A 12197-nucleotide genomic window follows, 5' to 3' on the forward strand; every position below is an offset into this window, starting at 1 on the left:
ACCGGAGCCAGCATTTTGACAAAACTTCCAAGTCTCTTTTTGGTTGAAAGTTCGGAAACCCAGCGCATGGGTAGTCGTAAAAGTTCATAGACTGGAACAAGCATATTATTAGCTACTAGATCGTGTGATCAAGTTTTGAAATGGGTTTCCTAGGCACCACCATGCGACTATTGGCTTGCGGTCGTGACTCGTGACACTGCTGCGGGCCTGATGTCGGACTGCAAAGGGCACATATATTTGGCCTTGAACATAGCCATCATATGATGCCTTTACGATCATGATTCAAGCATTCTTTCTCGACTGACGTAAATGAGTGTACTGGAATGAAGATTGCGAGAGGATCCATTTTTGCGCATCCCACGCAAGCTTGGAAGCCCAATTCTCACTAGCAGACGCTCTTCCGGGTCGGCCCTCAATTCCTCAACGCATTGGTTTAGAGAATGTTTCTCTCGGCTTCCGACCCAGTTCCTTATCGGAAGAGTGGATCAGTTCGTGGGGATTTCACCGTCGTAGCTCTCGTCGCTGGTCACTACCCCGCGCGAGTATCTAGGATGTGATCGGCATGACGTCTTTTTTCAAGACGCGCCACCCAGTCCCTATGAACCAGTGCAACCATAACAACACTGTTCACAATCTCCCCTCCAGTACCACATGCTAGGCGAAGAAAATCAAGACTCATCTGCAAACACCAAGATGGACGTCAAACACGATCGGTCGAGTCGAGACGTCGGCCACAGGGGATCTGTCATATCGGCGACTAAGTCGACGAAGAACGGACTCGAAGAAGCCCCGAATACCGCTGCCGACTGGGAAACTTTGCCCTTAGACGAATTGGCAGAAAAGGCATTACTAAGAAAGCTTGACCGTTGGATTGTCCCTCCGGTCATGCTTCTATACCTTCTCAGTTTCTTGGATCGTGTCAACATTGGGAATGCTCGGTTGTACGGTCTGGAGGAAGACCTGGGTCTAGAGGGAAACCAGTTCCAGATTGCTGTTTCTGTCCTCTTCGTTACTTACATTTTGTCCGAAACACCTTCAAACCTCGTCATCAAGTACTTCACGCCGAGTCGCTACCTTGCCTTTTTGACGGTAAGCTGGGGCATAGTGGCCACCTTGACCGGCATTGTTCAAAATTATGCTGGCTTGCTAGCATGCCGCGTAATCCTGGGTGCCCTTGAGGGTGGTCTATTTCCAGGTAATACATTACGACACTATCGACTCTAAGAATCTTATGCTGATGACGCAGCTCGAAGGCCTGACCATCTACTTGACCATGTTTTACACCAAGCGCGAGTACGCTCTCAGGATCGGCTATCTCTTTGTCTCCGCCGCTATCGCCGGATCAATGGGTGGCCTGCTTGCCTACTGCATCGGCCTGATGGATGGTGTTGCCGGTCTGCGTGCTTGGCGTTGGATCATCATCATTGAGGGCATCCCCACTGTCATCCTGGGCGTCACAATATGGTGGTGGCTCGCAGACACACCAGATACCGCCCACTACCTGTCGAGCGCAGAAAAGGATCTCATTGATGCGCGCCTGCGGCGGCAAGTCGGTCACACAAAATCCGGGGATGAGTTCCACAAAGAGGATGCCATCGCTGGGTTCAAGGACCTCAAGATCTGGCTCTTCTGTCTCGGACAGTTTGGTGGTGACGTGATCCTTTACGGGTGAGTATTGTTCAGGATTGGGACTCTACAACCTGTTGAATCCGAGCTGACCTGACCGGTAGGTATTCAACATTCTTGCCTACGATCATCAGCGGTCTTGGTGATTGGGACAGGCAGCAAGTTCAGGCTCTTACAATTCCTTGCTACGCCACTGGTGCCATCACCTACCCCCTTGTGGCGTGGCTGTCAGACCGCATGCAGAGACGAGCCATGTTTGCTGTCGTTTCCGGGCTCGTTTGTACTGTGGGGTATGCTATTCTTGTCAGCAACGCATCCGGAGGTGCAAAGTATTTCGGCTGCTTCCTCGGCGCCATGGGCCTCTACGTTGTTGTTGGCATCCCGCTCGCCTGGCTGCCTTCGAACAATCCCCGATACGAAAAGCGTACAGTTGCCTCTGGGCTACAGCTCACGATTGGAAACTCAGCCGGCATACCAGCTCCGTTTGTAAGATCCTCCTATGAGATACGGACCATAGTGTGGAACTTTGGGCGAGATCGTTCGCTGACCGGGTTTTCTCGCAGCTGTATGCCACTTCTGATTCACCCCGATTCATCAAAGGTCACGCCATCAGCATGGCATTCGTTTGCATGTCATCGGTTATATACATGTCATTCTGGGCATACTTCAAGTTCCTCAACAAGAAGCGTGATGAGGGGAAGGAAGACGAGAAAGTAAGAGGCAAAACGGAAGAGGAAATCCGGGAGATGGGGGAATACAATCCCAGGTTCCGGTACACATACTAAACGTGGTCCTCAAGTTTGCTGGGTTCCAGTCAGCCTCAACTGGTTCAGTCAATGACTTAGCGAGACGTTTCATGACCATCGGCTCTGCAGATAACCTCTATGTGGCGTCGGAAACGCAGCAATACCAAAGCTGGATGCTACCACTGAAAGGCCACAAAATTCCAAGACATATAAATGGAATGTCTATTGCAATCTCGATGCAAAACATACAGCTTGAACGTTGAGACGCGAATCGTGATTGCTGCCTGCTTGCTTAGGCTAAGCCTACACGAATACTCTAGAGCTTTTGCGAAATCAGTCATTTCAACCCATTTCTATAAGTTCGTACCCAGAAAACCGGTCAACCTATCCCCAGAACAACTACTTGATCCAATCACGATCGATGGAGCTTGACAGGGAGGTATTAAAAGGCGCATAAGCATATCACGCCCCTCAGACCAAAACTGAAGGCATAGACAAAAATTCTTCAGTCAGAGCAGATAATCTCCGTCATGTGCGTTGTCAAACCCCACAGGTCATGGCTTTTACCCCACACAACCCTCGGCCCACGATCCCTCCCCAGACGACCTAGTGCAACTCATGCAACTGCCCCTTGTGATGTCCACCCTCCAACCCCATCTCGTACACGGCAGACTGCTGGGTACCGCGTGGCCCTGCGGCCGCATATGGCTGGCTCATTTGATTGATGTCCTGTTGCTGCTGAAGCCCCTGGTGGCCCTCGTACCCGGGCGATACAGGCGCTGCATACCCTGAGAGCACCGGAGAGACGAATCCGCTCTTGTTCTCGGCGCCGGCGTAGCCGTCGCCCTGGGGTGGTGGGCTGGGATAGCCCTGCTGCTGGTACTGCTGCATGGGCGACGTGGGGCCGTGGTCTGCTGCTGCTGCTGATGCCGGCGCAACGTCGGTCGCTGACGAGGAGCGGCGGCGCACAAGGAAGACGCCGAGGACCAGGAGGACAATGACGGCGACGCCGCCCACTGTTCCGCCGACGATTGCGCCGACGGGCGTGCTGTTTCGCTTCTCTGGGGCTGGGGCGGAGGTGGTCGGGTCTGGGCTTGACGTCAAGGTGGGCGTGGATCGATCAGAGGTTTGCGATGGAGATGCGGTTGTGGTGTCGCGAGAAGTGCTTTCAGGATCCGTTGAGAGGGTTTGTGTCTCGAACTGGCGGTCCGTCTGATCGCTGTAGGTGTATTCGACACTCTGAATTGCTGCCACAGGCGTCGGGGCGCACTTGTAGTCTCGGACCCCGCCAGGGAAGGCATATGTGCGGCAATATGGTGCCGAAGCCTCCGTGCTGTAGTATCGCGGCCGTGGTCAGTAGGTCGGCTTAGTTATTGATTGGCATGGTGGATATTCTTGCTTACCAACGAAGATAAAACGAGTTGCTTTGGCAAACGTCATTACAGACCGCCGTATCAGTGGCGGATTCCATCTCCAAACATGTTAATCTTGCAGCATCCGTTGCAACTCCACAGAAAATAGCTTTGATGTCATTTGGCTCCCAGCTACAAGGATTACCATTGTCACAGGTGATGGCATTCCCTGGAGAGCCTGAGAGAAAGCCGCAAGTGGCGTCTGGAGCAGCTGTTATGGTGAACTCGGAGGCCGCGGTCACTGCCTGGCGTCTGTTCGCTCCGCGAACATGACTTGGTGCGACATGTGCCTTTCTGACCTCTTCGTATGCAGATGTGATGACTGGGGGGGCCGACCGAGCAGTTGCAATTGCGATGAGTCCAGCCAGAGCGATGATTGCACTCGACCGGAAGATTTTAATCGACATGACAACGATTATGGTGTTTACGACTTGGTCAGAAGGTGTGGATGCTGGGCAAGCGTGGCCCCGGGCGAAGGAGGCGGTCTTAATAAAATGAAGGTCAAAGTCAGGTTCCTGTCGTTCTGGTCTCATGATCCTTGTTCAGAGACAACACGAGCAGCCCTGAGACCTGGCGCCGCTGAGGCGAACCGCTATCTAACGCATCGTGAGTGCGATTGGAGATGCTTTTTCGGTGGCTTGCAGCAGCTGAATCGACCGTCAGCACTGGTTGAGTGGCCGGAGAGTTGATCATGGGCGCCGGCGTGAGCTAGTCGTACGAGCTCGATCTAGAATCCTCGTAGACTCAAACTTTCATGAACTTTCCACAGACGACCAGCAATGTCTGTGAGATTCGAAACTTCGCCTTCGCGTGCAAACAACTCTCTCAAAAAACCTGGGCAAATAAGCCACGTTGAACACCGTCTGACGGATTGGGGTATTCACCAATACGACTCTATCGTATTGGGAGGCCCATGGTTGACTGAAATCATTATTACAGGTATGGAAGGCGGGAACTTGCCCGAGATGAAGTTGACAATATTGGGGGGAAAGATCCTTTTCTGTCATTCTGCCCAGGGCAAAGCGGGACCGAGCAAAGAAAAGCAAGTGTCTACCGAAAATGTGCGGCTGACGGTCGCACAATGTTTGACTCCAATGGAAGGAAGGCGGAGACCAGCCCATGCATGTGGTGAGTGTGAGCTCAAGTGTTCTTATATACCACCAATCTTTCCGCAGTTTAACTCTCAGGGGTTTGTTTAGTCGACCAAAGTCAAACCTGGGGCGCTCTACGCCTAAAAGACTTGGGCTCATCACGGCCAGACACCTACGGCGTATCGCATCACTCCCATCGATCAACGGATTTGCACTGTAGGCTATCGGTCCTCAAAAACGAACATTTAGTACTGAAAGTCTTCAGTGACTTCATTTCGATTGGTGGACATTGATGCTTCGAGGTGGTCTGAAAGCCACTGTGGCTCTGTCTGCCGTCATGCAGTTCTCAGGTTTGCAAAACAATTTTTATATCTAACAGATGCATGGTTGACCGAGTTATACAAATTGAGGCTTTCTTAGCCGACTTTCTTAGAGATCATAGAGTCTCAGCTTGCGAAGCGACTCAACAACCACCACCATCACCACCTCCGCCTCCACCACCTCCACCACCGTCGCCGCCTGAACTCCCACCACCTCCATCGCCGCCATAGGAACCGCCTCCCCCATAACCGTAATTGTCCGAACGATAGCGTTTCGGACTATGCCTGGTGTAGGCAGGACCTGTGTACTTGGCAGATGTCCTGTTGTACGACCATTCCGTGACTGCGCTGTTTGTGTTCGCCGGCCCACCATGAACAGCGTTGTGCTTGGTGAGTACCGCAGGGGTCAGGTCGCGATTCAAGACGTTGAAGGTTTGCTCGACGGGGGCAGGGGCCTGCTTCTTGCGACGGAAGGAAGGGAGGCACATGGTGTTAGGCCTTGGCTTGGGTGCACCGGGTTATTGGGTTGGCTTTCGTGGCGGCGCCCTGGCGGTGATGAGGCTGATTATCCCCAGAGGATGAGCACGTGGTTCGTCTCCGACGTGACGTGAATGATGAGTTCAGGGTGCGAGTTGCTCGATGCTAATGACAATGCTGGACGACGTTGAAAAGAAAGATGGCAATATTGATGGTGGTGGAGAGCATAATGAGGTCTCAAGTGGCTACCTTTTGTATCTACGTTGTTCCCCATGGTCTGCTCCTGCAATCCGCCTCGTGTCCATGGTGTTTCTCAGCAAGGCATTTTCGACATGGCTTGCCAATGCCGGCAGAGCGGCATCTTCAACGCCTCATTGAACAGATTTAGTGCCGCATCAGAATCCATTGTGGCTTGCCAAGCATAGCGAAGAAGGTGCACTCTGGACGGTCTGCTATCCTTCGAGAAGTTCTATTGTAGCAGCTCCTTGATCACTTGACCACCGAAATGAAGGCGGCATTGGTGGTTCGTGTCAGCCGCAGGCGAGATCCGACGCTGTAGCCAGGTCACGATGGCAGCTAGGTGGATGCTGAGGTGCACTGCCGGTTTCTTGGTAAGGCCCAATGAGACCTAGAAGAGACGCTGTCTGCCTGGTTTATGGGGCGCTCTGAGCTGCGCGATATTTGGGTTCCTAAAGATCGCCAGTCGGTTTACTGAGCAGGCTGTGCTCACTACCACTTTCTTTGGCTTAGTGTGCTTCGGACAGGACAAATGTTCGGATCCGACATGGGCTTAGAGACGGTGGCTGGCGGTTCAACCTTGAATAGCCGACAGGGCAGATTCCTCACCGTCTTCCAATGGCTGGTGGGCCATCCTAGGTCGCTGGTGATAGGGGCGCGATTGTCTGCCCTGAACTATCAATTATTCATTTTGCACACTAGGTCATTGAGCCAATGGAGGACGAATGCAGCGAGGCTTCACGATTGTCAGCTGTAAGAAGCCGTGTTTTATTCGGAGGATGCTACTGCGAGTGAGCGACGATCGTTGTGTCTGGTCAGGATGAAACCAACGCTTCCATGCAAATGATCAGGCTGACTTGGCCCGTCAGAAGGACAGGCGTGGTGTCAGGTATGAGGCTAAGTGCAGGTATCTCCCTACCTTGCAATGGCCTTCAGAGCACTCATTGGGTGGGTTGCTCTAGAATCACAGGGAGGAGAGGTTGCGCATTGGAGAAGGACAACAGGCGCCAACCACTGGCAGCTCAAACAGGAAACATGATCTCGCGATGGCTCGAGCATGGGCAGCACGGCTATCGAGCACATTTCGCCTGCACTCGGTTACTCCTCTGTGTCAGTCTTGGCTTCCGAATTAAGACACACCGTCCCACGCACGTTGTTTCGAAGTCATTTTCGTCTGAGGCGTTCTTTTAAAATGGTAGTGTCTCGATGATTCCTTTCAGCATCCTCCGTCGACAGACCAGTCTCGTCACATCCCTCACCAAATGGCATCCATCAATGCCTTCACGTTTCCTTGCGACTATTCGGGTACCCAACGCTACGGCTAGGCAGTGATCAGAGGCGGCGATGTGTAACCCTGCATCCACACGACTCCAGATGAACGAAACCACAATCAAGCATCTCAACCCCGAACTGTTGCACACGTTGCCTTGCTCAGTCCAACGATTGGCCGTCTTCCGTCACTGGATTGAAGTCCGGGACCCAACGGCCAAGACGCCACGATGGATCTCGAAGCACGAATAACCCATCGGAGTGGATGATGGCACGTTAACTCGATCATCTACTTTGACAATCATGGCACACGTGGTCGGTGTCACTTGAGAGTAGCCTCTCTGTGCATGACGAAATGGGCTTCTACGATAGCTGGTATAAGCTCGCCTTTCCTCCCAAGCTTGCTGTCGCTTTCGACTCGTGTCAGCGCGCCATCAATCGCCGTGACTCAACATGTGGCCCATAGCAGTTGCGTCCGTTGCGTTGCCAGTGGCTTGCGTCGCCCTTCGGGGAACCAGTGGGCCTAGGCGTCCGCTGGCTTTTGGGCCAGACGGTAACTTTCAAATCTCCATCTTGGATGACCTTCACTATGGAGAGGGTGAGCAGGCTTTGACACCGATCGCAGACCCGCACTCTGACAATATCCAGCGGCCAGCTCGTACGGATCAGTCCAGGACGCTCTCACAACGAAGACGATCGCCAACCTCCTCGCAGATGAGCCTCAGACCGACTTCGTCATCATCAATGGCGACCTCATCTCCCGCGACAACATCTTTCTCGAGAACACAACCCACTACATCGACCAGCTCGTCGAGCCTATCCTCGACCGCAACTTGACGTGGGCCACCCTTCATGGCAACCATGACCCGGGCTACAACCGCTCTGTGGAAGCCATGCTCGCCCGCGAACAGCGCTGGCCCAATTCCCGCACCCGCTCAATGGTGCCTGACCCCCAGCGCGTCGGCGTCACCAACTATTACCTCCCCATCTATTCAGTCGAATGTCCTACGGGCTGCGGCTGCGCCCCAGCACTTCTACTTTGGTTCTTCGACTCGCGAAGTGGCTTTGAGTACCAGAAGCTCGGGCCTGATGGGAAGAGGATCGCGCGCCCCAATTGGGTTGACACCGATGTGGTTGACTGGTTCCTCGCCGAGAACCAACGCATCGTCACGAAATTCAACAAGACCATCCCCTCCCTGAGTTTCGTCCACATTCCCTTCGACGCCTTTTCTGCTGTGCAGTCCGGTCCCGGAATCGACCCGCAGCGACAGCCGGGGATCAACGACATGGTCGTCACAGGCCAGGCGATCGGGTATTGTCCCGACGGCGTCAATAACGGCACCTGCGCGTACGGCGGACAGGACATATCCTTCATGAAGGCTGTCACTTCGACGACGGGCATGCTGGGCCTATTCACTGCGCACCAACACGGTGACTCGTGGTGTTACAAGTGGACGGCGGACGCGCTTCCGGACTACCCCGTGCAGCCCGAAGGTGACGGGCTCAACATCTGCTTCGGCCAGCGGACGGGCTACGGCGGCAACGGCAACTGGGAGCGCGGGTCGCGGCAGTTGCTGCTGCGGCAGAACCAGTTGGCTCTGGGCGAGCTCGAGACATGGATCCGGCTCGAGTCTGGAGAGGTCGTTGGTGCCGTTTCGTTGAATGGGACGTATGGCCAGGATATTTATCCTGTGTCGCCCAACCGCGAGACGTTCTGTCAGGCATGTAACAAATGAACTTTTACATTGATACGTGATTTCTAGCTAGGCCACTTGAGGAGTGATAGCAAAGCAGACACTTTATTACATTGATATCATGACGTTGTAAACTGAAGAAGTCGTAACAGAGAAGAATAAAAGACTGGTGTCATTTTCACGCACATTAACCAGACGCCATAACAAGGATCTCGAGCCGAGCCGCCACCTAGTTCACACGAGAAACTGGCATCAGTAGTCGATGCCCCAAACGGCATCTTTAAAGAACTGATCGGCAGATGCGATTTCAAGGGGTTGACCATCTCCGCCAGCACCCCCAACCGTGGCTGCGACACTCAAGTTCTCCATCAACGGTCCGAATTGCCTAGTTACCACTGATGTTGCCCTCCCAGTCTTGTCACTGTCCGTCTCCGATCCAAAGTAACCAGAATCCTTTCGTGAATTTAGCTCAACGAACTCTTCATTGGTGGGTTTTGGAATTGAAAAAATATCAAGGCTCTCCATCGACGAAGTCGAGCCCCTCGAGTCCCCGACTGTGCCGTGTCGGTCATTATCGCCATTGGGGGCACGGAGACCTGCCATGGGTGTCTCAGGTGCTGTTGGTTGGTACCGCGCCAGAATCTGGTATTTGTCTAATGCACGACAAAACAATGTCAGGGAGGCTGCCAAAGGCGGTATGATCTTGCTGGCAGTGGCTGTATGTGGAAGAGAGAGAGACTGACACATGCTCCGTGAAATGTCACGCCCTGGCCATAGAGCTTGACAGACAACCAAGTACTGTGTTATGAAATTGCAACGCTTCTGACGTGCCTTGCGGAAATCGACCCGAGTGAAGTTGTCATCCTGCTCCCAAGTCATAATCTGGGGGTGAAATCCAGATCGCACCCGCTTTTCACATGGCTCTTTCTCTTTCGTATTACAGCTCTCTTGATTTTGTGACTCGATTCTCTCACCGCAGTCTGGGCAATTGAAACGGCGGCTGTGATGACGTTTAATGTGCTCACTACTCCTTGGTTAGTATACGGTTTCTGATTCTGTGCTGTGTATCCATCCGGAATGATTACTTCAACTTCCCTATGCCCTTGAAGGCTGTCTGCACGCACGAGCTTCCCATTGCTTGTTCTTCCGATAAGTAACGCTGCGGGTCGAAAGCAACAAACGGGCAAAGGAAGACTTCGGCGGTGGGTGGGGACACCGGCGGGTGAACCATCGGCGCTGCGACTCCAGGGCGGGGGAGCAGCCGGGGAGCACGCCTGCCCCCGGGGTGTCCATGGGCATCAGCCATGGCTAGTTGGGTTATTATCTTCCGACTTCTCACGTCGAAGCGAGTCTCGGAAGTAGTTTTCAACGAATGGACCTTGCGATTATCTCACAGATCCTGCGACAGTTCTCCTCGCGTGTCTGTAATCGCTTCCAGCCACTGGCTTCCAGTGCGGTATCTAAGAACAGTAATTCGGTGACAGCGGAGGACTGTTGGGTGAGGAGCCAGCTCCCGAGCATGAACGAACGGGCGGGCGGCTTGGTGCTGCCAATGTTTGTTGGTTCGCTGTTGTCTTATTAGTGACCGGCCGGGCAGCCGGCCGGCTCAGCTAGCATTGAAGGAGGAGGTACCTCGACGGTAGAGAGGTGCACTTACTCTACACCACAGTCGCTCATGGCAAGCAGAGAAAGGCCGAATCAGTCAGCGGTAGATTTAAATATGTTTGATTCTGAGACGGACGGGAATTAAGAAGGAAGATGGCCCAGCAGCATGAGTACGCTGAGTTGGCAAAATTTATAGTACCGACCTTGTGCCCAAACTTGCGGTGCGATTTCCTAACCTGCCCCTACTGGCTCGTTGTTGATGCGGTGATGCTGTCTGCCTGGGGTGCCCTCTAGTATAAGGCGCAGGAGAGACGATCCGGGCCTATTGTCGCGTGGAGCTGCCTTTCTCTCTGTCCCCAACGAACTGGCTCCCTCAAACGAACTGGTACTATCTCTTCTACGTTGGGTTGTCTTGAACCATGAGTAAGATCGCACACGCCCAGGTTGTGATGCTACCTATGCATAGTTTACCGAGCGTTGCTGATCAGAATAGCTGGCCCAACCGTACGGAACAAGGCCTGTCACGATGTCACACTCGTCTGTCCACTTGGTTTCACGGTCGAATTCTATGCTTGGTAGGCAATGCAAAAGCTCGACAATTCTTCATTTTCTCATTATCTTCCTTTCGGTCCTACACGAATGGCTCTGCGTCTTGGTTCTCAGCCAGGTCTGCAAGGTGGGTGAAGGTGCGAAAGAGGTAATGCCATTCTGCGTCCGTGTAGCTCTCTGGTCCATTGTCGATCAAGTCATTGTTGACAGGTTCGTCTTCCATGATCTGTTCGTCATCTAGATCCTGCGGATACTCGGTATTCATGCTCTCAATCGCCGTCGCCGAGTTCAAAATCGAGTCGTCGCTGAATTTACTCCCAACCCCTGACGTAAACGCGTTCATGTATGCACCGCCTTGCTGCAGGTGTTGTTGGCCTGACTGCAGCTCTGAGCGCGATGTGGCCAGCTTCCTCATGCCCCTCGTGTTTCCTTCACTACTACCGTAGCCAGAGTCCAACAAAGCACGTCTCTGGATACTACTTTCTGGAGGCTGATAGACGTGTTGTCGAAGCAGGGCTGGTAAAGAAGATGGCGCTGTCGGTCTCACGCCGGCCAGTGTTTGGCGCTCATTCCAGCGATCCATGGGTATCGACAGGGCCAGACGGGGCTCTGGTTTATCGCCCTTCAGCGGCCAAATGGATCGGCGGATGATTTCGACCTCAGTCCCCAAACTCAGGCCAGCCCTCGCTACATATCTTTGTCCGCCCCAGACGAACTTGTTGCGGAAGTCCACGCCGGAATATCGTTTGTACTGTTCAGTAGTCATAATGTACGGGTGAAAGGATGTGACGGGTGCCCCGTTCTTCTGGCACACGTGCCCGATGCTATGGGCCTCGATAAAGTCAGTAGGATCTCGGCCCGCGCAACGAGCTTGACACTTCACACAGTTATAAATTGGCGAGTGGCATCTCTTCAGGTGATCGCTGCATCTATTGTCAGTCGATTTCCGCACATGCTGCCAGGCGAACCACCAACCGCAAAGGTCCTATCTTGGAGAAAGGTTGCTTGCATGCCTTAAAAGGCTGGGTTGTAGCCATGTCATAGAGCTCTCGGAACTCGTCTGCGAATATGCAGCCGTACCATTCACGCGCCATGGCGTGAAGATTGCCGGCGGGACACTTCCTGTGGTGGAGGTACTGTAACCCCGCCACGTCCGTCTGAAAAGGGCTGA

General features: G+C 53.4%; 5 protein-coding genes across 5 annotated transcripts; 2 read left to right on the forward strand and 3 right to left on the reverse strand.

The window, feature by feature from the left end:
- Positions 1-651: 651 nt before the first annotated feature.
- Positions 652-2411, forward strand: D7B24_002319 (uncharacterized protein; the record flags this gene model as incomplete). The annotated part of the gene is made up of 4 exons (XM_028636529.1): positions 652-1089; positions 1247-1668; positions 1731-2112; positions 2190-2411. The coding sequence occupies 4 exons, from the start codon at positions 652-654 to the stop codon at positions 2409-2411; spliced, it is 1464 nt and encodes a 487-aa protein (XP_028491285.1).
- A 567-nt stretch (positions 2412-2978) lies between these two features.
- On the reverse strand, positions 2979-5683 carry D7B24_002320 (uncharacterized protein; the record flags this gene model as incomplete). The annotated part of the gene is made up of 2 exons (XM_028636530.1): positions 2979-3705; positions 5505-5683. The coding sequence occupies 2 exons, from the start codon at positions 5681-5683 to the stop codon at positions 2979-2981; spliced, it is 906 nt and encodes a 301-aa protein (XP_028491286.1).
- A 1948-nt stretch (positions 5684-7631) lies between these two features.
- Positions 7632-8914, forward strand: D7B24_002321 (uncharacterized protein; the record flags this gene model as incomplete). Its single annotated transcript, XM_028636531.1, has 2 exons — positions 7632-7776; positions 7827-8914. 2 exons carry the CDS (start codon positions 7632-7634, stop codon positions 8912-8914), a joined length of 1233 nt encoding a protein of 410 aa, XP_028491287.1.
- Positions 8915-9124: 210 nt separating this feature from the next.
- D7B24_002322 (uncharacterized protein) lies at positions 9125-10178 on the reverse strand (the record flags this gene model as incomplete). The annotated part of the gene is made up of 3 exons (XM_028636532.1): positions 9125-9514; positions 9616-9670; positions 9997-10178. 3 exons carry the CDS (start codon positions 10176-10178, stop codon positions 9125-9127), a joined length of 627 nt encoding a protein of 208 aa, XP_028491288.1.
- Positions 10179-11108: 930 nt separating this feature from the next.
- Positions 11109-12120, reverse strand: D7B24_002323 (uncharacterized protein; the record flags this gene model as incomplete). Its single annotated transcript, XM_028636533.1, has 2 exons — positions 11109-11949; positions 12002-12120. The coding sequence occupies 2 exons, from the start codon at positions 12118-12120 to the stop codon at positions 11109-11111; spliced, it is 960 nt and encodes a 319-aa protein (XP_028491289.1).
- Between the last annotated feature and the right edge of the window lie 77 nt (positions 12121-12197).

This window comes from Verticillium nonalfalfae (genome assembly GCF_003724135.2).
Source record: "Verticillium nonalfalfae strain VnAa140/NRRL 66861 chromosome Unknown scaffold_155, whole genome shotgun sequence".
NCBI classification, from domain to species: domain Eukaryota; kingdom Fungi; phylum Ascomycota; class Sordariomycetes; order Glomerellales; family Plectosphaerellaceae; genus Verticillium; species Verticillium nonalfalfae.